At 44.3% G+C, this 25,032-nt stretch overlaps 1 protein-coding gene across 1 annotated transcript; it reads left to right on the forward strand.

Moving 5' to 3' along the window:
• Positions 1-1,511: 1,511 nt before the first annotated feature.
• Positions 1,512-24,930, forward strand: MEIOB (meiosis specific with OB-fold). The gene is made up of 13 exons (XM_055135505.1): positions 1,512-1,857; positions 4,304-4,361; positions 8,342-8,473; positions 10,921-10,993; positions 12,191-12,386; positions 13,920-14,020; positions 15,482-15,534; positions 15,622-15,717; positions 18,256-18,357; positions 19,731-19,884; positions 21,328-21,511; positions 22,771-22,857; positions 24,689-24,930. The coding sequence occupies exons 1-13, from the start codon at positions 1,789-1,791 to the stop codon at positions 24,851-24,853; spliced, it is 1,470 nt and encodes a 489-aa protein (XP_054991480.1). The 5' UTR covers positions 1,512-1,788; the 3' UTR covers positions 24,854-24,930.
• The last annotated feature ends 102 nt before the right edge of the window (positions 24,931-25,032 follow it).

Here is a 25,032-nt window from a genome sequence, read left to right on the forward strand (position 1 = left end):
CTTTGTTACCTGCTCCTGGACGGTCTGACAGCTGGCATGCTCCAGACAGGTGACTGTTGCAGCATTTTTCGGACTTACAGAGATTTCAGCTCATGCACCCTTGACTTTTGCATCAAGTATTAAGGCTGGGCAATCCTTCCCTGAGTCCAGAGCGTGACCATCTGAAACTGATAAGTGAATTCCCTTGTGAAGAGCTCCCCAAGATTACAGAATTGTTATTGCTGCGAAAAACAGAAGAACGAACTGTTTGCAGGGTGTGCGAGCATGTACATGTGCGTGTATGTGTGGCGTGTGTGTACATGCGTGTACTTGTGACTGCACATGTGCATGCCGGTGAGCCTGTGTACATGCGTGTGGTGTGCACGCATGTGTGCACGTGTGCGTGTGGTGTGTATGCATGTGTGAGCCAACTCCCAATCTGCGCCCCCCCACGACGCTCTCAGGTGCTTTCCAAAGTGGTGCCGTGTGTGTCTCAGGCAACGCCTGCAGCTGCGCCGGGCTGCAAGGCTCCATCTCCTTCGGCTGAGCAGAAATGAGTGTGACCAATCTGAATGCACGGAGTTGGCGGCAGTATTCCATTGGGTAGGTCGGAGTTCTTCCCCGCACCGGCTCCCCGCGGCCCAGAAAGGAGGCAGGAGAGCTGTGGAATCGGGGCGGGCACCGGGGCCTCGGCCTGAGGCGGCGCTTCTGGCGGGGCAGCCGCTCTTGCCCCCTCAGCGCCGCGGTGACCCGCGAGGCTGCTCGCCCCGTCAGAACTCTGGCGGACGGCGCAGGAGGTTTCCGAGCGACAAGAACTGGTCTCCTCCCTCGCCACAGGCCTGTCACACACACGCAGCCCCGCGGCCTGACAGGATCCGGCGACTCCAGACCAACGCCCGGATCCCCGTGGCGAACAGTAGGGAGCCCCCGGAGCTCGGGCTCGCCCTCACCTCAGGAGGCGCCGCGGAGACCCGCGACCTCCGCGCGGCCCGAGGGAACCGGAGGCGCGGCCTCGATGCGGAGAGAGGCGTGCTGTGGGCAGGGACGCGGGGCGGGGTGGACCTCGAAGCGGGTCTCGTGTCGAGGGCGGGACCTGCTCTGGGAGCGGAGTCGCCCTAGAGTCTCGCAGTCGTCAGGGGGAGAGACAGGCTGTAGAGGGAGCGCGGGGCGGGGCCTAATTTCCTGGGCGGGGCTTACGCTAGCGGTCTCCTGCGAAGGGACGCGCCGTGGAACAGGGGAGGGGCGGGGCCTGGTTAATGGGCGGGCCCGTTTTGGGGGCGGGGCCTACGTGAACTGTCGCGCGGCTGTCTTCTGCGGAGACGCGCTGCGGCACGAGGGCGGGGTGAGGTCTGATTCTGTGGGCGGGGCCTGGTCCCAGGGCGGGGCCTGGTTTCATGGGCGGGGCTTGCACTAGTCGGGGACCGTCTTCTGTGCAGAGGCGCTGTGGAACAGATGCGGGGAGGAGCCTGATCAGTGGGCGTGGCCGGGTCTCGGGGCGGGGCCTAAGTAAGTGGGCGTGGTCTGTGCTAACGGTCGCGCGACCGTCGTCTGCGGCTAGACTGACGGACGCTGAGGAGACCGCGGGCGCGTGCTGGCAGCTGACGGGGCACGTCGAATTCTGTGAGAGACGCGGCTGTCCAGGCGCGAGGAGTGACTGCGCAGGGTGACGCCCGCACTGGTGGCGGTCTCGGGACGGGGCGGTCGGGGATCTTCCGGCCGCGGGTTTGGGCACCCCTGGGGCACCGGGACGCGCGCGCTGGACGTGACCACGCGTGTGTCTCCCCTTGTGTTTCCTCAAATGCAGGGACCATGGCGAACGCCTTGGTGTCCAGGCCCGTCACCGCTCTCTGCGACCTGCACCCGAGTATGGTGAGCACGGTAAGTTCCCGCCGTCGCCTCAGGAGCCTCGGACACCCGCGCGCGGTCGCAGCTCACCGGCGTGACCGCTAGCCCAGACGTCCTTTCAGGGTTTGCATGTGACCTTACGGCGCGTTCCGGGTAGGGGGCCCCACGCACCCCACCCGTCGCTCCGGCCCCTGTAGACGGTCTCATCTACCAAGAGGCTGTGGGTAAGGGTGGGCAGTTCGGGGGCCAGAGCGATGGTGCAGCGGGGAGGGCGTGGGCCCGGCACGCACCCGGCGTCCTGTAGGTCCCTGAGCAGCGCCAGGAGGAACCCCTGAGCATGGCCAGTGTGGCCCAAAAAGCAAAACAAAACAAAACAAAACCCAAGAACGGGCAATTTTTAAGCACAGTTGCGTTTATCTGTATTAACTAAGTATTTAACTAAGTATTTAATGGGGCTGGGGGATGGCTCAGGAGGAGTGGAACGTGGGCCTTGCCCGTAGGGGTCCTGGAGTTTGGTTCCCGGTACCATGGTTTCCTGACCACTGCCAAGCGTGGCCCTCGTGGCCCCCAGCACCCCCCGCCAGGACACGCGGTGAAACTTCAGGCCAGCTTCAGAGTATCCAAAGAAGAGTATCTGGCCGCCCAGCGTTGCTTGGGAGATATTTAGTATCTCCCTAAATATCTCCCAATACCTGAAACAGATATTTAGTAACTGTTGAAATCTCATGTCAAAACATTAAAACATTTTTGTTTAGTAAGATTCATTTTCTATTCAAATTATACATATAATAAAAAGAAATACTTGTGACTATGCTCTTTTGTTTTCGGTTTTCATTATTTTGGGGGCCTCAGGACTTACTTCTAATTCTGTGCTCAGGATCAGGCCTCCCAGTGCTTGGGTGACCATGTAGGGGCAGGGGACTGAACCCAGGTGAGCTGCGTGCAATGCAAGTGCCTTACCTGCTGTACTATCTCTCTGGCCCCACATGCTGCTTTTTTAAAGGTACACAGCAGTTGTATTTCTGAAATGATGACCTGAAACTTATTTTAGAGGGAGGGCTCAATCATTTCAAGTAAACCAAAATGTTCTTAAAAGACTTTTAGATGGGATTACTTTATGAACTGAGTGACTTATTATACAGCAGCTATACTCCTTTGCCTTCTCTGCTTGACCAGTCTGACACTTATATTCAATACTTGAAAATGAGATTTTCTAAAATGGGATAAAGTTACATGTAAGTTTCATAGTTTTGATGAAAGGTTTAATTGTTCTAAAAAATTACTATTTTTCTCAAAAGATAATCTATTTGCTTATTTTCTCTAGTTTTACTTAACATTTCCGTTGGTTGTGTTTTCCAAAATTAGTGAAATCTGCTTACATATGAGATTTAAGACACAATAGCAGTGAGTCTGAAAGTAGTGGGACTGGCTAAGAGCTCAGAGAGGCTCCAATTATTTCTTAAAGACTTGGCTGTATTTAAATGTGGCACATTGCTGAAAAGTTAAAATCAGTTGCTAGAATTAGTGATATAAGTTTAAGCTTATTCTTTCAGAAACAGGCAATTATTTTTATTTCTTAAAATACTTTTACTTACTCATTTCAGTTTTGGGGCCACATCTAGTAATGCTCAGGGGACCATGATGGGGTGCTAGGGATTGAACAAGGTCAGTTGTATGCAAGGCAAATAGCCTACCCACTGTACTATCACTCTGGCCCCTCTTAAAATACTTTTAATATTTCTTTGGTACTCATTAATCAGACATTACATATTTTAGGGAAATTTAATTTTTTTTTTTTTGCTTTCTGGGTCACACCTAGCAATGCACAGGGGTCACTCCTGGCTCATGCACTCAGGAATCATCCCTGGTGGTGCTCAGGGGACCATATGGGATGGTGGGATTTGAACCCGGGTCAGCCGCGTGCAAGGCAAACACCATACCCACTGTGCTATCACTCCAGCCCCAAATTTAGTATTTTTTTAATTGGTCAATTCCACTGACCCTGAAAGTCCTCCAGTTGTTGGGAAAGACGAGTAAGGAGAGGCTGCTAAAATCTCAGGCTGAGTGTAATAGAGACATTACTGGTGACTGCTCGAGTAAATTGATGAACAAAGGGATGACAATGGTACAGTGAATATTTTTTATAACATGTGCTTTGAATGAATTCAGTAAGGACTAACTGATAGCACAGGGCTAGTACTGTGCTCCACATAGTGATTGAAAATAAAGTAGAAACATTCTGAGTATTAAATGATTATATTTGTAATAGCAGTTAACTATCTAATTACTTGGTGCTATTCCTTGTGGAACTGAACATTTATGAAGTTCTTTTAGATGTTTGTCTGGGTTAAATATATTTAAATGGTTCCTAGTCAAAAAAGTTTGTTAGAGCCAGTAAAATATAACAAGCCCATAAAATTAAATTTACCATCTACATCTGTGTTTAATATTAGTCTTCTATAATCTTTTTGTTTTTCAGAAAATAATCGGCTTAGTTATTGGAAAAACAGATGTCAAAGGCTTTCCAGACAGAAAAAGCTGAGTTCTATTTAACATTATTTTCATTAACCATGGCTTATGACTATAGCAAAATATATTTAAATCGAGAAATTCCTCAGGTCTGTTTAACTATATTCTCTCTAGTATGATATCAAGACCAAATGTGTGAGAACTTTAAAATCCTTTTAAATTATTTTATTTTATTTTATTTTATTTTTGCTTTTTGGGTCACACCTGGAGATGTACGGTTACTCCTGGCTCATGCACTCAGGAATCAATCACTCCTGGCGGTGCTCAGGGGTTCATATGGGATACTGGGAATCGAACCCGGGTCGACCACATGCAAGCCAAATGCCCTACCCGCTGTGCTATCGCTCCAGCCCCTTAAATTATTTTAGTTGATGCTACTCAAACATAATTATACACACTTTGTGTTTATAATCCCCAAAATAGTTCAATTGACCAACTCATAACGTTTATTAATGTGTCATATTTACTGATTACCTCCATTCAAGGAGCCCTGTGTAAAGATAACATGAAAAATTGTCTCATATATTTTCTTTGTTGTTTCTTTTTTGGAAACTACACCCAGCTTTTACTCAGGACTTATTCCTAGCTCTGCTTTCAAAGACCATTCTTGGCAAGGCACAGGGGACTATATGCAGTGCCAGGGATCAAACCTGACTTGGTTGTGCAAGGCAAGCACCTCACTGCTGTACTATCTCTCAGCACCTGTAGCCTCATATCTTCAGACTTCATAGCATCTGAGAGTATGGATGTGGAACTAGATTGACTAAGTTCACTGTTTTTTTTTTTTCTTTTCTTTTTGGGTCATACCTGGCGATGCACAGGGGTTACTCCTGGTTCTGCACTCAGGAATTACCCCTGGCCGTGCTCAGGCAACCATATGGGATGCTGGGATTTGAACCCGGGTCGGCTGCGTGCAAGGCAAACGCCCTACCCGCTGTGCTATCTCTCCAGCCCTAAGTTCACTGGTATTATGTGACCTGAACTGTGGCCTGTGTAAAAGAGAATTCTGAGGATCAAACCCAGGATTCCAAGGATTGAACCTGGGTTGGCATCTGCTTGCAAGGCAAGAACTTTACCCACTGTACTATCTCTCTGGCGCCCAGACTTGATTGTCTTTGATATATTTTATTCTAATTAATTTGATTGGAATTTTACCATTTTCAGGGCTGGAGAGATAGTACATCGGGTAGGCACTTGCCTTGCACACAGTTGACCTGGGTTTTATCCTTGACATCCAGTATGGTCCCCTGAGCCCTCAAGGAGTGATTCATGGGTGCAGAGCCATGAATAAACACTGAGCATCACTAAGTGTGGCCCCAAAACTAAAAACAAAAAAATTTACCATTTTTCAGGCTGTAATGCAGGCTTTGCATGCAGGAGGCCCAGGCTTGATTTCTATTACCTCATGGTCCTTCAAGCACTGAACAAGGAGTAGCTCCTAAGCACCTCCGAGTATGGCATAAAACAAATCCAAACAAAACAATTACTGTTTGAATAATTTTTTTTTTTTTTGCTTTTTAGGTCACACCTGGCTCTGCACAGGGGTTACTCCTGGCTCTGCACTCAGGAATCACTCCTGGCGGTACTCAGGGGACCATATGGGATGCTGGAATCGAACCCGGGTTGGCCGCGTGCAAGGCAAACGCCCTACCCGCTGTGCTATTGCTCCAGCTCCACTGTTTGAATAATTTGAAAATGTTTATATGTCAGCTTTCTAAGTTTTAAAAGAAATAATTTAGGAACTAGAATTATAGTAAAGTGGGTAGGTTGCTTGCCTTGAATGTGGCTGTTTGAGTCCCCTGAGCACCTCCAGGAGTGAACCCTGAACTCAGAACCCAGAGCCTTGAGCATCACCAGGTGTGTTCCCCAAGCAAAAACAAAGCCCAATAAAAAGTCAATAATTTTAAATGTATGAGTCACGGGGCCTGAGGGATAGCACAGCAGGTAGGGCTCTTGCCTTGCACGCAATCCCCGGCATCCCATATGGTCCCCCAAGCACTGCTAGGAGTAATTCCTGAGTGCGGAGCCAGGCATAACCCCTGAGCAATGCTGGGTGTGACCAAAAAGAAAAAAAAATGTATGAGTCAGGGGTAGGAAGATGACTCCTCAGTGGAGCTTTGCATATGTGAACTCTAGGTTCAGTCTTCAGCACTGCAGGGAGCACCTCTCCACCCCAGCACTGAGTTGGGAGTTGGCCCCAAGCAGTGCCAATTATGGCTCCCAAACAAAAGAAGAGAAAAAAAAAAAGAAACACATACCAAACGACAATACAATGTATGAATTAGAGGGCTGGAAAGATAATATAGTGGGGTGGGGTTCTTGCCTTGCACATGGCTGACCCAGGTTTGTTAGTAGTGATCCCTGACCACAGAACCCAAGAGCAAGCCCTAAGCACTACCAGGTGTGACCTCCCAAACCAAAAGTAAGTGAATAAATAAATTCGTAAAAAATTCAAGCAGTGTAGAATTGAAAAGTGAAACTTAGTCCACCCACAACTCTTCTACCCCAGCCTATCCCCAAAGTATTTGCCCCAAAGGTAAATAAAAGTAATCTGATACATATTTATAATGTTCTCATGTATATTAACTTTTTTTCTTTGGCTTTTTGGGTAACACCCGGCGATGCACAGGTGTTACTCCTGGCTCATGCACTCAGGAATTACTCCTGGCGGTGCTCAGGGGACCCTATGGGATGCTGGGAATTGAACCCAGGTCGGCCACGTGTAAGGCAAACGCCCTACCCCGCTGTGCTATCACTCCAGCCCCCCTAGTTGTTTTTTTTTTTTCTTTTTGGGTCACACCTGGCAATACACAGGGGTTACTCTTGGCTCTGCACTCAGGAATTACCCCTGGTGGTGCTCAGGGGACCATATGGGATGCTGGGAATCGAACCCGGGTCGGCCGCGTGCAAGGCAAATGCCCTACCCGATGTGCTATCTCTCCAGCCCCCCCCCCCAGTTTTTTTTAATTAGCAAAAATATATATAAATACTTGCTAGAGCTGGAGAGATAGTACAGCAGGTAAGGCTATATGTGGCTGACCCAGGTTTTATTCCTAGAATCCATATGGTCCCCGGAGCCTTCCAGGAGTGATTCCTGAGCACAGAGCCAGGAATAAGCCCAGAGTAAGGGGAAGTGTGGCCCAAAACCAAAACCCAAAAACGAGTACTTGCTGACCCCTAGTGGTGCTATGTAGTATAACACATTTATTTGATTAACTATCCCATATGGGATACTGGGAATTGAACCCAGGGGCAGCATGCAAATCAAATGCCCTGCCCACTGTACTATCGATCCAGCCCCTTTCTAAATTTTTTTTAATTGAATCACAGTGTGATACATAGTTACAAGTTTGTTACATCATTTTGGCTTTTGGTGTTTTGTTTTGGGGCCTAAACCCAGCAGTGCCTAGAATTTTCTCCTGCTTGTACTTGGAGGTTATTCCTGGCAGTGCCCAAGATTGATCCTGGGCAAAACAGGAAGCTCTTTGAGCCATCTCCTAGCTGCTCGCAAATTTATTTGTTTTAAAGTGGCTCAGTGAGGGGGCTGGAGTGATAGCACAGCGGGTAGGGCGTTTGCCTTACACGCGGCCAACCCGGGTTCGAATCCCAGCATCCCATATGGTCCCCTGAGCACCGCCAGGGGTAATTCCTGAGTGCAAAGCCAGGAGTAACCCCTAGCATTGCTGGGTGTGACCCAAAAAGCAAAAAAAAAAAAAAATTAAAAAATTAAAAAATAAAGTGACTCAGTGAGCCCGAGCAATGGTACAGTAGATAAGGCATTTGCCTTGCACATGGCCAACCTGGGTTAGATCCTCGGGAATCCTATATGGTTCCCCAAGCACTGCGAGGAATGATTCCTGAGTGCAGAAACAGGACTAACTCCTGAGTATCACGATGTGTGACCCAAAAGCAAAATAAATAAATAATCATATCTGTTTAAAACTGAAGCATTTTCATTTGAAATATGAAAGCATTGATTTCCCCTTAGATATTGGGTCAGAGAGGTTTACTTTTGGTTTCACCATTCGAGACTCACCAACACATTTTGTGAATGCAACTGCCTGGGGCAATGAAGATTACATCAGATCACTCTCTGACAGCTTTCGCGTGGGTGAGTGTGGTAAGTTGGCATTGATTCTTTTTTTTTTTTTTTGGGCCACATACCCAGCAGTGCTCAGGGATTACTCCTGGATCTGCATTCAGGAATCACTCCTGGGGGCCGGAGCAATAGCACAATGGGTAGGGCGTTTGCCTTGCATGCGGCCGACCCAGGTTCGATCCCCGGCATCCCATATGGTCCCCCAAGCACTGCCAGGAGCAATTCCTGAGTGCAAAGCCAGGAGTAACCCCTAGCATTGCTGGGTGTGACCCAAAAAGCAAAAAAAAAAAAAAAAAAGGAATCACTCCTGGTGGTGCTTTAGGGGGACCATATGGGATGTGAGGGATCAAATCCAGGTCGGCCATGTGCAAGGCAAAATGACTTATCTGCATCCATATGGTCCCCCTAAAGCACCATATCATACTTAAGTTGGTATCAATCTCTGTTGCTGCTAACATTATTTATCTTTCTATAAACATATAAAAGTACTACCAAATAGATCTGGGAAAAAGATACATGAATTTTTAATGGAATATCTTTATCTTCAGTCTAAGATACTAAATCTGTTTTTCCTCCACCCATCCTACTCTATTATTTTTATTTTTTTTTTTTGCTTTTTGGGTCACACCCGGCAATGCACAGGGGTTACGCCTGGCTCATGCACTCAGGAATTACCCCTGGCGGTACTCAGGGGACCATATGGGATGCTGGGAATTGAACCCGGGTCATCCGCATGGAAGGCAGACGCCCTACCCGCTGTGCTATTGCTCCAGCCCCCCATCCTACTCTATTAATGCTACTCTATTATTGGTAGAGTATAATAAAATAAAAACAACAACTGGGGATGGAGAGATAATACAGCACTTGCCTTTTACATGTTCAACCCTGTTTGAGCCTTGGTACTACATATATGGTCCCCTGAGCACAATCAGGAATGATCTCTGAACAGCCAGGAGTAAAACCTGAGCATTGCTGTGTGTGATCTCCCCTTCCCCACAAAAGAAGAAAATGAAGGACTTTGAAAATAGATGTATCTAGATTCAAATCCTGTCTCCAGCTCTATTTACATCATGAGAAAATTCCTTAATCTTATTGAGCCTTACTTAGGAATTACTGTGCCATAAATATTTTTATAGGAGCGCCATCTGGTGACACTCTGGGGGAGGCACCTCAGACCAATGCTTGGTATGTTTGGCCCAGTGTCGTGTATCTGAATGCTTGTGGTTTGAGCCTGGTAATGCTGGGGAAAACTGGGGCTATCCAAGGAAAGAGATACATAAGATGCTTTGGGATTGGCGCCAGAGAGATAATATTGTAGATACGGTACTTACCTTGCATGCAGCTGACCTGAATTTTATCCCTGGCATTGCAGATGGTCTCCCAAGTACTGCCAGTAATAATTCCTCAGTGCAGAACCAGGAGTAACTCCTGAGCATTACTGGGTGCAGCCCCCAAAAACTGGTGCCGGGGGATTGAACTCAGGATCTCACACGTGTGGGGCATGTCCCCTACCACTTGAAGTGCCTCCTTGAACCCCCTTATAGTGTTGTGAATGTGAGATAGTATTTCTAGTACAACACTAAATCAGCAGTAACAGCTCTTTCTTGTGTAAGAAACAAAGAGTGGATACCAGTTCTCTTCCTTAGTAGGGTAAAGATGGAATAAATTAAGCAAATAGTTTAACTACTCTCCAATACTGCAGCATCAAGCAGCCAACTACTTACACCAGCTACTTAGCACCTATTTGTACATTATTTTTTATGATTAACTTCCAGGGTTGTATATAATATCTTTCTAGTTGAATAATAAGGTAATTGAACTATGGACCGTGGAAGCAGGAAGAACAAGTCCTTCTCAAAGTCCACTAAAGCTAGTAACATTCCTCTGATGAATGCTAGAACATTAGGTAGATATATTTGAATATTAAAATATGCTATTTGTTGAGGCTGGAGTGATAGCACAGAGGGTAGGGCGTTTGCCTTGCACACGGCCGACCCGGGTTCGATTCCCAGCATCCCATATGGTCCCCTGAGCACCGCCAGGAGTAATTCCTGAGTGCAGAGCCAGGAGTGATTCCTGTGCATTGCCAGGTGTGACCCAAAAAGCAAAAACAAAAAACCAAAAAAAAAAACCCTTAAAATATGCTATTTGTTAAAAATGTAAAGTCAATGATTATTTTAAGTAAACAAAATTATAATATTATTATGTACACTTGTTTTTTTTTTTTTTTTTTTTTTTTTTTTGCTTTTTGGGTCACACCCGGCGATGCACAGGGGTCACTCCTGGCTCATGCACTCAGGTATCACCCCTGGCGGTGCTCAGGGGACCATATGGGATGCTGGGATTCGAACCCGGGTTGGCCGCGTGCAAGGCAAACGCCCTACCCGCTGTGCTATCACTCCAGCCCCATATGTACACTTGTTTTTTAACTTATTATTTGTAATAATATATCTTCCCTTCTGTTTTAGTGATAATTGAAAACCCCCTAATTCAAAGAAAGGAAATAGAAAGAGAAGAAAAATTCAGTCCTCCAAATCCTAGGTAAATACACTTCTAGAATGGAGAACAAAAATCTTTTGCTCAAATAACCATTACTAATATCTTGTGTATTATGTAAACAAAGCTTACTTTTATGCTTCCATTTGAAAATTCAAAGTTTAATTATTCACTATCTGGTTATGAAATAACAAGTGCTTAAAACTCAGTACAAATTGGTCCTTAAAGTTGTTTTTTTTTTTTTTTTTTTTTTTCTTTTTGGGTCACACCTAGCGATGCACAGGGGTCACTCCTGGCTCTGCACTCAGGAATTACTCCTGGCAGTGCTCAGGGGACCATATGGGATGCTGGGAATCAAACCCGGGTCGGCCGTGTGCAAGGCAAATGCCCTACCCGCTGTGCTATCACTCCAGCCCTTTGTATTCTTATTCTTATTTTTTTTATTTGTTTTTGGCCACAACTGGTGATGCTCAGGGGTTACTCCTGACTCTGCACTCAGGAATTACTCAGGGAACCATATGGGATCCAAAGATCTAATCCGGGTTGGCCGTGTTCAAGGAAGCAAGCACCTGACCCACTGTACTATTTCTCCAGCCCCTCAAAATGTTTTCTAGATGAAAATACATTATTGTCTAACAATTCTAATTTGGAGGGAGGGGCGAGGAGCCATGCCAGGTGGTTCTCAGAGCTTACTCTTGGCTCTGGGTTCAGGGATCATTCCTGGCTGACTCAGAGAACTGACTGACCATTTGTGGTATTGATTAAACCTGGGTCAGTTGTGTGCAAGGGAAGTCCCTTACTTGCTATACGATCTCTCCAGACCAACATTTCTGAAATTAAAAAAAAAAATTGGGAGGGTGGAGGGTCACACCTGGCTATGCTCAGGGGTTACTCCTGACTGCACTCAGGAATTACAACTGGCATGCTTGGAAGTGCCTTACCCACTGTACCATTGTTTCAGCCCTAAAAGTTTCTTTAAAAAGTTTTAGACATCATGGTTTACAATATTGTTAATGATAGGGTTTCATGCATACAAGGTTACAATACCACACCCTATCAGTGTCTGCTTTCCTCCATTGTTTCAGTGCACCCCTTAGTCCCCTGAAATAGTTTCTAATAATAAAAGAACACCAAGGTTTTTTTAAATAAAGGTTAAAGTACAACAAAATAGTTTCATTGTGGATCTGGAAATATTTTTCAACAAGAAGTTATTTGATATTAACTTTTTTGTTTTCAATTTAGTAACTATAAACTGTTGCTCAGTGAGAATCATTCAAAGGTGAAAGTTTGTTCCAGTTATGAAGCGGACACCAAGTTACTTTACTTGATACACTTACCTGTTAAAGAGCCTCGGGATTATTATTCACTGGGTGATATTGTTGCAAACGGACAGAATCTTGATGGAAGAATAATCAATGTGCTTGCAGCTGTGAAGTCAGTAAGTTGAAATCTGCACAAGCCATGCACAGTTCCACTGAGGGTGGGAAGGGAGTTCTATTACTTTACATATTATCTGCAAAATAGGAACCATTAGTATTCAGTTGGATTAAAATGGTAACTCTTCTAACTAAAGGAAATTCTTTTTATCAAGGAGTAGCAAAATTTAAATGCCAAACAGCAGGCACACATAAATGATCTCACTGCAGAGAGCTTCCATCATTGTGTTAAGACATGACAGAAGGGTGAGTCCATTGATGTGATGGCTATTGAATCTACCAAGGGAGCAGCTGGTGTTCTCAGGATTGTCCTCAGTAGAGGAGGGGTGAGAGTGCCAGCTATGCTAAGTAGGGTTTGATGCTGGGGAAATCCTGGAAAAGCATACTCCATGGTTACCACTTTCACGAATTAAAGGGTCAAGATATCAGTTCCTCAGTATCTGAAGTAATGATAATCAAAAGACAAAAATAACAAAAATGGGCTTTGGTGCTTGTAGTTACTGTTTTGAGTAACTTCTAAATGCTTTTTAAAATTATCATTAAATGACTAACTGTTCCCACTGACACAGTTAATAGCAAGGCTGGTCTGCTCATTCACTACCCTAGCCCAATTTAGCACTTGGTATAATGCAGAATGGAGGGAACACCCTACATGATCACTGTATCACTGTTATCCCCTTGCTCATCGATTGCTGGAGCGGGCGCCAATAATGTCTCCATTTTGAGACTTGTTGTTACTGTTTTTGGCATATCGAATATGCCATAGCTAGCTTGATTATCATTTACCCTACATGACAGTCTTGAGGAAAAAGGGGAAATGAGCCGAGAGAGCTCAGAAGACTGGAGTGATGTTCTTATGCTGGAGCTCCGGGTTTGGTCCTTGTGCTATGTGGACCTCCAAACCCTGCTCTGGGAGGGACAGAAGTGGCTTCTAGGAAACTCAGGTTTAATCATACTTGAATATTACATTATCTCTCAAATTCCCCACAATTTCATATGATGCCCTTTTTTTGCAATGTAGTAAAAATTTATTCAAACTCAGGATGAGTAGAAGAAAAATGTACAGCATCTTTTTCTACCCAAGCCCATAACTCTGATGTCTGCTATCACAGAATTAGATTCATGTTGGCTCTGTTCTCCAGGCCTTCCCACCCCCGTTTGCTTCCACAGCGCTTCCACTTCTCTCCCATGCTTTGGACAAGGCACTTTCTACCTTCCAGTAGTCACATAGGTGCCATCAAGGGCTTTGTCATGGAGCATGTTTTCCCTGCTGAGGAAACCACACAGTCTTAGAGCACATCTTTCTGTCTCTCTGCAGTTCATGTGTGTGTATTTTCTCAAAGTGTGCTTAACTTTAGTAAATTATACTTACGTTAGAGATAAAATATGCTTTAAAATAACCAAGTAGATGTTAATGATATTGTAATGTTGAAATTTCTTGTTTGAAAGTCAAACCTTTGAGTATTTGTACCAATAAGTATTTAGGTACTTCTATTACTATAGGAAAAGAATAACAATTTCCTTTCATCTATGAGGTTGGAGAACCAAAATATTTTACAACTTCAGACAGAAGAAAAGGCCAGAGATGTGAAGTCAAACTTTATGATGAGATGGAGTCAGCTTTTTCAATGCTCTGGTAACCTCTCTTGACTCCTTAGATGGGTCCCACTCTGCTGGGACATGATGTGTGGCTGTGCCAGAGGCTCTAGCAGACTGAACTAGCAGACTGCCCCCTTTTCAGAAAAAATAAATTACTCAGCACCCCCTGGGAATCTACTTGGCAATCTGATATAGACCTTACTCCTGGCTCAGGGGACGGTATGTGGTGCTGGGGATTGAATCCAGGTCAGCTGTGTGCAAGTGCCTGACCCACCATCATGTCTCACTGGCCCAGAAATTTACAAAGCTGCTAGAAACAGCTACTGCACCTCCTCACTCCCCTTGACCTTTCCAGTGCTCTGGGATGGGGGCAGGATCACCTACTTTGTGGCTGATTAGGAACAATTAGACTTTCTATAATTCCCTGGGTGGCAGTAGGCCTTAGGAAGAATTAAATAGGCTTCGTTACAGGCTGGGTTCTGTGGGCTCCCATGTGTCTGGCAGCTGTAGGTTAAGGATGGTAGGCTGTGGTACGATAGGGCTTGACCAAGTCTTAGCTAGACTTCAAAAGCCTGATTCCAAAGGAAACTCTTGATGTAGGGCCTCCAGGCATTAAGACCTCTGAGCACTTTACCCCTGGGGGACCAGAAAGAGTGACTCTAAAGTCCTTTTTCATTGTTTTTGTTTTTGTTTTGGGAGGGGTCAGGTCACACCCAGTAGTGCTTGGATGCTCCTCCTACTTACTCTGTGCTTGGGTGATTCCCAGCAGTGCCAGAGACTGAACCCAGGTCTCCTGCATATGAAGCGTGATCTCAGTTCAAGGGTCCTCTGATCCTCATGGCTTTAAAGTCTTCGGAGATTGGGCCAGGAACTTGGCTCAGTGTTCTACCAATTAAAAAAAATATATATATATATATGTATATTTGCTTTCTGGGTCACACCCAGCAATGCACAGGGGTTACTCCTGGCTCTGCACTCAGGAATTATCCCTGGAGGTACTCAGGGGACCACATGGGATGCTGGGAATCGAACCCGGGTCGGTCGTGCGCTAGGCAAATGCCCTAACCGCTGTCTATTGCTCCAGCCCCTCGAACATATTTTAAATAATAATTAGTACTATAAAATAATAATAGCATTATTAATGCTAGTATATACTAATACTAGCAAAATACTAGCATATAGTACTAGCACTGCAAAATAATTATAATAATTTAGACTTGGAGTCACTTTGTCCTAGATAACCCAGAGTGACCCAAATGGTAGAAGGAGAATCAGTAAGAGTCTTGTTAACCCTGAAGAAACCATCTATAACACACATGTGCTTGAGAAAAAGACTGTATGGAGCTGCAAAATGCAGAGAGGTCAATCTCCTTAACCTGATCTCATGGGCATTTTGAACCCCTGCCAATATGACATTATTTTGTTTGGTAAACAGTATAAATTTTGCCAGCTTTTCTGATATATTTAATTTCTATCACTTCTGTTTAAACATATGTAGTTGGGATAATGAATCCATTCTACTGGCACAGAGCTGGATACCACGGCAAACAGGTATATACTTCAATGACTGTGTTCAATATCTGTCATTTTTTTAAATCTTCCATGCAATAATTAAAAAAAATGTTTTTCCCCAAACAGTAGTATTTGCTTCGGATGTAAGAATAAGTTTTGACAAATTTCGGAATTGCATGACAGCAACTGTTATTTCAAAAACCATTATTACAACTAACCCAGGTAAGAAGCTTCCTGAAATATGTTTGAACCTTTTGGAAAGGGCTATATGTTCCAATGTTTTGTTTTTATTTATATTTATTTATTTATTTATTTATTTTTGCTTTTTGGGTCACACCTGGCAATGCACAGCGGTCACTCCTGGCTCTGCATTCAGGAATTACCCCTGGCAGTGCTCAGGGGACCATATGGGATGCTGGGAATCGAACCCGGGTCGGCCGTGTGCAAGGCAAACGCCCTACCCGCTGTGCTATCGGTCCAGCCCCTTGTTTTTATTTTTTTCGGGGGGTCACACCCAACAACGCTGAGCGATAACATAGAGGGTTAGGCATTTGCCTTGCATGAGACCGGCCCGGGTTCGATTTCCAGCATCCCATATGGTCCCCTGAGCACCACCAGGAGTAATTCCTGAGTGCATGAACCAGGAGTAACCCCTGTGCATCGCCGGGTGACACAAAAAAGAAAAAGAATAAAAATACAGGGCTAGGGAGAGGCCCAGAGCGCTGGAGCACTTGCTTTCCCTCGAGAGGCCCAGGTTCTAGACCCAGCATCACAACGTGCCCCCAAAAGAAAAAAACCTCAATTTAGAATAAGCTTTGTCTTTGATCACCCTTTCCTCCCTCCCTCTGTCACTTTCTCCAAAGTGCTCAGGAGCCACTCCTTCCTCAGTGCTTACTGATTGCTCCCAACATTGTCTGGTGGACCATGCAGTACCAGAGATGGAAACTAGGGCCTCACACATTCAAGGCAAGAGCTCTGCCAGTGATGACGCCCTGATGTCATCAGTAGCTTTCATTTGGTTTTTCCTGAGATTAGCTGAACTCAAGGCCTCACATATTAAAGACATGTCTTTGGTATTTGGGCCATACCTGGTGATGCTCAGGATTTATTCCTGGCTATGCATTCAGGAATTACTCGTATGGAATGCTGGAGATAGAGCCCGGGTTGGCTGTGTGAAAGGAAAATGCCCTACCAGCTCTACTATCTCTCTGACCTCAAATGTGGAAAAAATAATTTTTTTAATCTTCCTAATGAGATCTCTTGATTACTCCTGGCTCTGTGCTCAGGAATTACTCCTGGAGGTATCCAGGCACCATATGGGGTGCCGAAGATTGAATCTAGGTCTGTTGCATACAAGGCAAGCGCCCTACCCATCGTACTATCTCTCCAGCCCCATGGAAAAAATTTAAAATAAAAACAAAACAAAATGACACTTTTGCTTTAGGCCACATTCAGTGGTACTCAGGACTAACTCCTGGCTCTGTGCTCAGGAATCGCTCCTGACAGGGCTCTGGGGACCATATGCAGTGCCGGGTGTGCTAGGGCCTGCCACATGCAAACAAGCTTCTCACCTGTGTAATAATTCCAGGCCCTGTTGTTGTGTCTAATTATTACTGTTTGGATGCTACTTAGTGTAGGGACTACCCCTGAAACCTTGCACACACTGAGCTGTATCCAGGCCCTACAAGACACCTTTTTATTTTTTAATATTTTATTATTGGTTTACTGTGATATGGATCTTTACAAAGTTGTTCATAATTAGGTTTCAGTAAATACAGTGTTCCAACACCCATCCCTCCACCAATGTACATTTCCCAGCACCAGTGTCCCCAGTATCAAGCCCAGGGCCTCATGAATGCAAAGCATATGCTGTGCTTGCTGTACTACTGGACTACAGCCCCAACCAAGATTATAAAAAATATCAGACAAGGGCTAGAGATATAGTACAGTAGGTAAGACACTTGCCTTTCAGGTGGCCAACCTGGGTTTGATCCCTTGTTGGTCCCCCAGGACCCTCCAGGAATGATCCTGCTGGGCATAGCCCCCAAAACATCCTCCTTCCCCAATAAGAAAGCATAGGATATAGTTCTATAGAGTACAATATATACTACAGGGTCTTATAGAGACACTCTTTACACTAACCATCTCTGTAGATATACATTGTATAACTATCTCTATCACATATACATCTCTTCATATTAATAGATCACTCCATAATATTTTCTATGGCCAGGTAATATTCTATTCAATTATATTCTTTTAAAATGAAGATTCTTATATATCTTCATTATTTACTGTTAAATAGGGTTTGGGGTCAGTCATAAAGATTTTTTTTTTTTTTTTTTGCTTTTTGGGTCACACCTGCAGTGCACAGAGGTTATTCCTGGTTCATGCACTCAGGAATTATTCCTGGTGGTGCTTGGGGGACCATATGGGATGCTGGGAATCTAACCCTGGTCATCTGCCTGCAAGGCAAATGCCCTACCCGATATGCTATTACAGCAGCCCCTCAATCATAAAGATTTAAAGGTATTTTGTTTGCTTTTTACTTACTTTTTTTTTTTTTGCTTTTTGGGTCACACCCGGCAATGCACAGGGGTACAGGGGTTACTCCTAGCTCTGCACTCAGGAATTACCCTGGCGGTGCTCAGGGGACCATATGGGATGCTGGGAATCAAACCCGGTTTGGCCGCATGCTAGGCAAATGCCCTACCCACTGTGCTTTCGATCCAGCCCCTTACTTACATATTTTCTATTTAGATATACCTGAAGCTAAACTTCTCCTAAATTTTATAAAAGAAAATAAAGAAACAAATTCTCTGGGTGATGAAATGAACAGTTATTTAAAAGAATCCATAAATTGTAAGTGACCTTTAAATAGTACTTGAAATTTTTCAAGGGGTAAAAATTAGAGCTATAAAATTTTGTTTTGCATAGTAAAATAAGACATAAACTTATTTCTAAATGCTTTATTTCCTCTCTTAAAAGGTAATTAAAAAATTCAAAATAATGGTTGTGGGAAGGTATAATGGTGGTGGGATTGATGTTGGAATATGGATAATATGATAAATTATCACGAACAACTTTATAAAAATTAAATTTTTTTAAAAAGGTAGTTTATGCCAAGTAGATGGCTCCAAGGGCCAGTAAAAATGTGCTTTCTGCTGAAGGCCTAGGTTCAACCTTGGCACTGCATGTTCCTTCAGTGCTACCAGGCTAACCCTAGGTCATATACTAGGGGTCATGCTCCCCCAAAGGAGAATTAGAGGCTTACGGTGCCACCCACCCGCATGAGAGTTGATGGCTCACCTGTCCTGGGAGAACATGGAGGAACAGGAGTGTCTTGGGTCACTCTCCACAGCATGTTCTGGAACCTTGGAGGGGAACCTATCTTCATTCCAGTGGCAACGGACTCATCTCAAAAGAGTAACAGTTGAATTAAATACAAAATAAGTTATTCTGCAAGTCACATTAAGTTATGAAACAGAACTTTGTTATTGCTTATGTAGGGGGCCATATGTGTACCACGGTCAGTATATTGAAGGCCAGCTCCTTACCTGCTGCCCTCACTCCGGCCCACACATACCCACCTAGCTTCTTCCGTGATCAGAGCCAGTACCCAGAGACCTCTCATGCATTCCCCAAGGCGCACATGATTCTCACTTCTCCTGTCATCAGAACCAGGCATGAGTTTGGCCTGTTTGGATTTTAAAGATAAAACCCTCCTGATTGCATTCCCTCTGCCTCTGTAAGCACCTCCCTGCTGTCAGGCGAGAGAGTTCATGGGGCAAGGCAGGTGCACTACTCACCGTGCTGTCTTTCCAGCCACAGCCAGGAAAGTATTCTCACAAGTCTCTTCCCATTAAAACATCGAGTTGCCTTTTATTAAATATTAATTTAAAAGAAAAACATTAAGAGAGTTTCTTAGATATTCTGCATGAGCCCTTATCTTCTCTGAGTGCCAGCATCTCCCGCCCTGAGGTTACCTTTTTACTATGGACAGTTCTTTTGGTGACCACAAAGTCCTCATTTTAGTGAATACCATTTTTCATTATTTTCTGTTTTTCTTGCCTTTATAAATAACCACTATATGATAAATTTTAACATAGTAAATATAATCATTTTTGTTATTTAAACTACTGTGTTTCTATTTGAACTTTGTAGCTTTTCCACTTAGATATATGTGTGTGTATATGTGTGTGTGTGTGTACGTAATAATGTCTTTTTGTCTTTAGTAAATTCTATAGTTGATGTCTATACAGTCGAACAGTTAAAGGTGAAAGCTTTGAAGAATCAAGGAAACACTGAGCCTTTCTATGGTATTCTCTATGCTTACATTTCTACACTGAACATTGATGATGAAAGCATAAAAGTAGTTCGAAATAGATGGTAAGCAGCCAAATTACCTTTGAGAAAATTCATTCTTGTCATAAATACATTTTTTATTAAGTTTGACCTTTGTAAAAGATATAGCTATTTCATATAACAGTGGTTATGTTTTGTTTGTTTGTTTGTTTGTTTGGGGACCACACCCCACAAGCTTAGGTCTTAGTCTGACTCTTGGCTCAAGGATCTCTGCTGGTGGACTTGGGGTGCTGAGGATTGAACCCCACTTGGGGTTCAAGGCAAATGCCCTACTTACTATACTATTTTTCTGGCCCCATCAGTGGTATGTTTGAGACAAATGTATATATATAATGTATATATATATAATGCATACTAGTTTCCATGATACATTATTTGGATTTAAAGATTATAATTACCTTTTTTTTTTTTTTGCTTTTTGGGTCACACCCAGCAATGCTCAGGGGTCATTCCTGGCTCTGCACTCAGGAATTACCCCTGGCGGTGCTCAGGGGACCATATGGGATGCTGGGAATCGAACCCCGGTAGGCCAGTAGGCCGCTTACAAGGCAAACGCCCTACCCGCTGTGCTACCTTTCCAGCCCCTATAATTACCTTTTATTATTTAAATTTTTTGTTTATTTTTATTTTTGGGCCACACCTTATTATGCTCAGGGCTTACTGCTGGCTCTGCACTTAGAGATCATTCCTGGCAGGATGTTGAGGACTATATGGGGTTCTGGGGATTGAATCCAGCACAGCCACAGGCAAGACGAGTGCCCTACCCACTGTATTATACCTCTGCCTCCCAGGGATTCAACCAAGGCATTTAGGATGTGGCCAACCTGGAGTTTCCTATACTTGTACAGAAGACCTACTACACATTAGTTCTTTTTGGGCAGAAGGGGTGCCACACTCGCAGTACTCAGGGGTTACTCCTGGCTCTGCACTTAGGAATTATTCCTGGTGGGGCTTGGGGGCATCTTATGGGATGCTGGGAATCAAACCTGGTCAGCTGCATGCAAGGCAAGCTTCCCCCAGTACTTCTCTCTGGAAACCTGTTACACATTAGTCCCTGAGCATGGCTGTAACCCAGGATTCCTGCCCTTGGAACTCCGAGCTGGATAGATCAGATGGGCCTTGCCGCAGTCACAAGGAGCAGAATGAGACAGGTGTAAGTCAGTGCTGAGGTCTAAGTCCTGTCCCTGGAAGGGAAGGGTGAGGGCTGGGATGCAGCAGGGAAAGGAGTCTGGGAAGGCATCCCATCAAAGTGGGGGACACGGGCAGGCAGGACCAGCCTGTCCCATCTTAGGAGAATCACCAACACTCGACAAGACTGCTCAGGAAGCGGCTCATAGTTTTTGGTTATTTCATTATTTCATCAGTCTGTCTGCATTGTGATCACTAGTTTAAACTAGCAAGTCACAACTGCTAGAGTTCAAATTGTCACTCCACTTTGCATTTATTACTGCTTTTGTTTCCTTCCAGTTCAGGCTGTGGTCACATAGTGAATGAAGCATCCAGTGTTTGTGCCACTTGCAACAAAGATTCTTCTGGATTTGAGTCTGTTTTTCTCAGCTTTGATATGCTGATTGATCTCACAGATCACACAGGGACCCTCCACTCCTGTAGTTTCACTGGAAGTGTGGCTGAGGACACTCTGGGTTGCACGGTAAAACGCAAAAAAGAAGAAGAAGAAGACATGTAGAAAAGTTGAATTATCTTCACCAAAATATAGACTGTATTATTAAACATTTACTACAGGGGCTAGAGCAATAGCACAGCGGGTAGGGGTTTTGCTTTGCATGCAAGCGACCCGGGCTCAATTCCTAGCATCCCATATGGTCCCCTGAGCACTGCCAGGAGTAATTCCTGAGTGCAGAGCTAGGAATAACCCCTGTGCATCGCTGGGTGTGACCCAAAAAGGAAAGAAAACCATTTACTACAAACTGATTTATTAATGAAAAGGCTTGAGAAAATTCAGACATGATTTAAACATACATTATCTTAATGAGCAATTATATTTTGTATTTTAAATCTCAGTTAATAGTAGCTTTTTGGAATAGCAAAGGAAGTAATTAGCCACAATGGAGAATAAACATGGTATTTTATTTAGACAAATTTAAAGCCCTAGGTAAATCCACACATGGGAGATACTCATTAGTTCAGGTGGCTTTTCCTACTTTGAGGAGAGTTTGGCTCTGGCTCACTGATCAGCCTTCTAAAGTCAGCCAATGTTGGGGGCCAGAGTAATAGCACAGTGGGTAGGGCATTTGCCTTGCACTTTGCCAACCTGGGTTCGATCCCCAGCATCCCATATGTTCCACCCATGCACCTCCAGGAGTAAGTTCTGAGTGCAGAGCCAGGAGTAACCCCTGAGTATTGCTGGGTGTGCCCCCCCAAAAAGTAAATAAAAAAAAGAATAAAAGCAGTCAACAGTCAATGTGTTCTACCCCTTTGAACTAGCTCCTGGTTCTGACACTCATTTTTTCTTTTTCTTTTCTTGGGTCACATCCAGTGATGCTCAGGAGTTACTTCTAGCTCTGCACTCAGGAGTTACTCCTGGCAGTGCTTCAGGGACCATATGGGATGTGGAGGGTGCATTCAGTGCAAATGCCCTACCCGCTGTGCTATCACTCCCACCCATCTGACACTCATTTTTATTGTGAAAGTCGTGGAAGTCAGTCGATGAAACTGAGGATTAAGCCTCAGTTCCAAGTAGTATCAGGCTGTTAGGAGGAGCTTTCTGCCAGGAGACACTCAGTCCATTTCACATTCAGACAAGTGTTTTCCTGGCCATATTTCCTGCACGAAGAGCACAGAGCTATAATACTCTGAATAAAGTTTTAATTTTGTAAATAAATTTAAAGTTTCAGACTGTTGTCAAGGTAAGCTATTGCTATTATTCTAAATATTATTTTTTTTAATCAGGCAAATCAGTTTCTTGCAATGTCAGATGAACAGAAAACAGCATTAAAGTGGCAATTTCTTTTGGAAAGAAGCAAAGTTTATTTAAAAGTGAGTGTCTTTTATAGTACTATGTTAGTTTATATATCCAGACAATAAGAAAATCCTAGAGTTGACCTTTGAAATTAGGGAATTTGGGGGCTAGAGACAAAGTATAGCGGGTAAGATGCTTGCCTTGTACGTGGCTAACCTAGGTTCAAAACCTGGCGTTCCATATCATCCCCTGGGCACCGCCAGGAGTAATATCTTAAGTATATAACCAGGAGTGACCCCTAAACAGGGCGTGGCCCCCAAATAGAAACAAAAGAAACAATAAATATGGCATTTGTTCTTTTCACTAATGCCCAGCTGCCAGATATGCCGAGGACTGGCTGCCAGGGAGACAATGGAAATCATAAGGTTTTCCTGCAGTCCAACTGATTCCCTAGAAATCCCTCTATTGAGAGAACAGACATTAACTTCTGCTCTAGCCTGGCTCCTGACATGCCTCACAGAGTTACTCCTGGCTCTGGAGCCGAAGTTGACTCTCCGCCACTATCTGTGCAGTGGCAGGATGACTGGCCGAGGGCTGAGAAGCTGCCACGAGAATCCCACCTCCACCATACTCAGCCTCTGTGACTCTGGGAAGGTTCATTCGTTCCTCTAAGCCTCAAATCTGTGCTTCCACATTTCTGAAGTATCAGAGCTGACTCGTGAAGCACTGGCCACAATTTTGTATGGGAGGTCAAATAAGGAAAATGGGACCAAGAAGTATTGCCGCTTGCCCCAGGTTATACCTATATTATCTCTCTTTTCATTCTTTTCAAACCTTAAATGTTTCATTCTTTACATTATTCAAAGTTTTCAAGTTCCTATTTAAGTGGATTATTTGTGTTAGAGCTTGCTATCTAAGAATTTAACATTGGAGGGGCTGGAATGATAGCACAGCGGGTAGAGTGTTTGCCTTGCACGTGGCCAACTGGGGTTTGATTCCCAGCATCCCATATGGTCCCCCGAGCATCGCCAGGAGTAATTCCTGAGTGCAGAGCCAGGAGTAACCCCTGTTACTCCTGGGTATGACCCAAAAAGCAAATAAATTTAACATTGCAATAAAATTAAACATTTGTGGGCAAATATCAGTTCCATTAGCTTCCAGGGCTCTGATGCTATGTCATGCAATCTCTAGAAAAAAGTCCCCTGTGTTCTGATGAGAATGGGAATAAAAGAGCAGCGGGGTAGCTTGTCTTGTATGTGTAAAAACTGGGTTCCGTCCCTAGCACCACACCCCACACACACATGGGTGCTTGCAAAAAAGACAAATAGCATCTTAGCAATATTATAAAGATAGATTTCATCACATGGATAGCCTAAGAGTTATGTGTTCTTCCACCCTATATTAAAAAAGATGTTGGTGAAATTTGTTATTTTAAAAAGTGTGTCAATAAATATCGTCATCATCGTAGCCCTATAATATAACAAATACATTACTTCCACAAGTTAAATCTATTATAATTGGTGGTTTTTCAGAGATAAATGTCTTGGAAAATCACGGGAAATTTTACAAAATCTATCAGAAGCCAGTTGTGTCTTTCCCTCCTGAACTCTGCCTGGGTTGGAACTGTCTCACAGCTTTCGCTGATGCTGATGTTGGCAGAAATCTTTGAGCCTTTCTAGTGTGGTCATTAGGTTCAACTTTATATGCAGGAGGGGCCCACAAACTCCCACAGGTGTCTCTATATGCAGGAAGGGCCCACAAACTCCTACAGGTGTCTCTATATGCAGGAGGGGCCCGCAAACTCCCACAGGTGTCTCTATATCCAGGAAGTGCTCACAGACTCTCACAGGTGTCTATATGCTGGAAGTACTCACAGACTCTCACAGGTGTCTCTTTTTCTGCCTGCAGTTTTTCCTGTCACACAGAGCGAGGGGAGGACTGAGAATCAGTGTGCTCTCATGTAAGCTTGCGGACCCTACTGAAGCAAGTAGGTGCTTGTCTGGACAAAGAAATCTTCAAAACCTCTGTCTCCAGAAAATTCCAGAAAGGGAATTTCAGCTCCCTTTAAAATGAAAAATGGATTTGAAGATTATGGATGTTCATTGTATTCAAATGTAAAAATGTTTCTATAAATTGTTGTTTTCTCTTTAGGTTGATTTGATGATGTTAAAAGAGCTTTCTCATTCAAACTCACTTCTTAGAAGGCCTTCTACCAGACTTCTCTCTTTCCAAATTGGAGGATGTCTGCATGA

The sequence above is a fragment of the Sorex araneus genome, chromosome 4 (assembly GCF_027595985.1).
Source record: "Sorex araneus isolate mSorAra2 chromosome 4, mSorAra2.pri, whole genome shotgun sequence".
Lineage (NCBI taxonomy): Eukaryota > Metazoa > Chordata > Mammalia > Eulipotyphla > Soricidae > Sorex > Sorex araneus.

Bases quoted from the DNA above. Each gene is read 5' to 3' on its own strand.
- MEIOB (XM_055135505.1), top strand. From the start codon at position 1,789: ATGGCGAACGCCTTGGTGTCCAGGCCCGTCACCGCTCTCTGCGACCTG. The intron at 12,387-13,919 runs GTAAGTTGAAAT...TTCATCTATGAG, and splicing joins TGCTTGCAGCTGTGAAGTCA to GTTGGAGAACCAAAATATTT. The intron at 22,858-24,688 runs GTGAGTGTCTTT...TTCTGCCTGCAG, and splicing joins GAAGCAAAGTTTATTTAAAA to TTTTTCCTGTCACACAGAGC.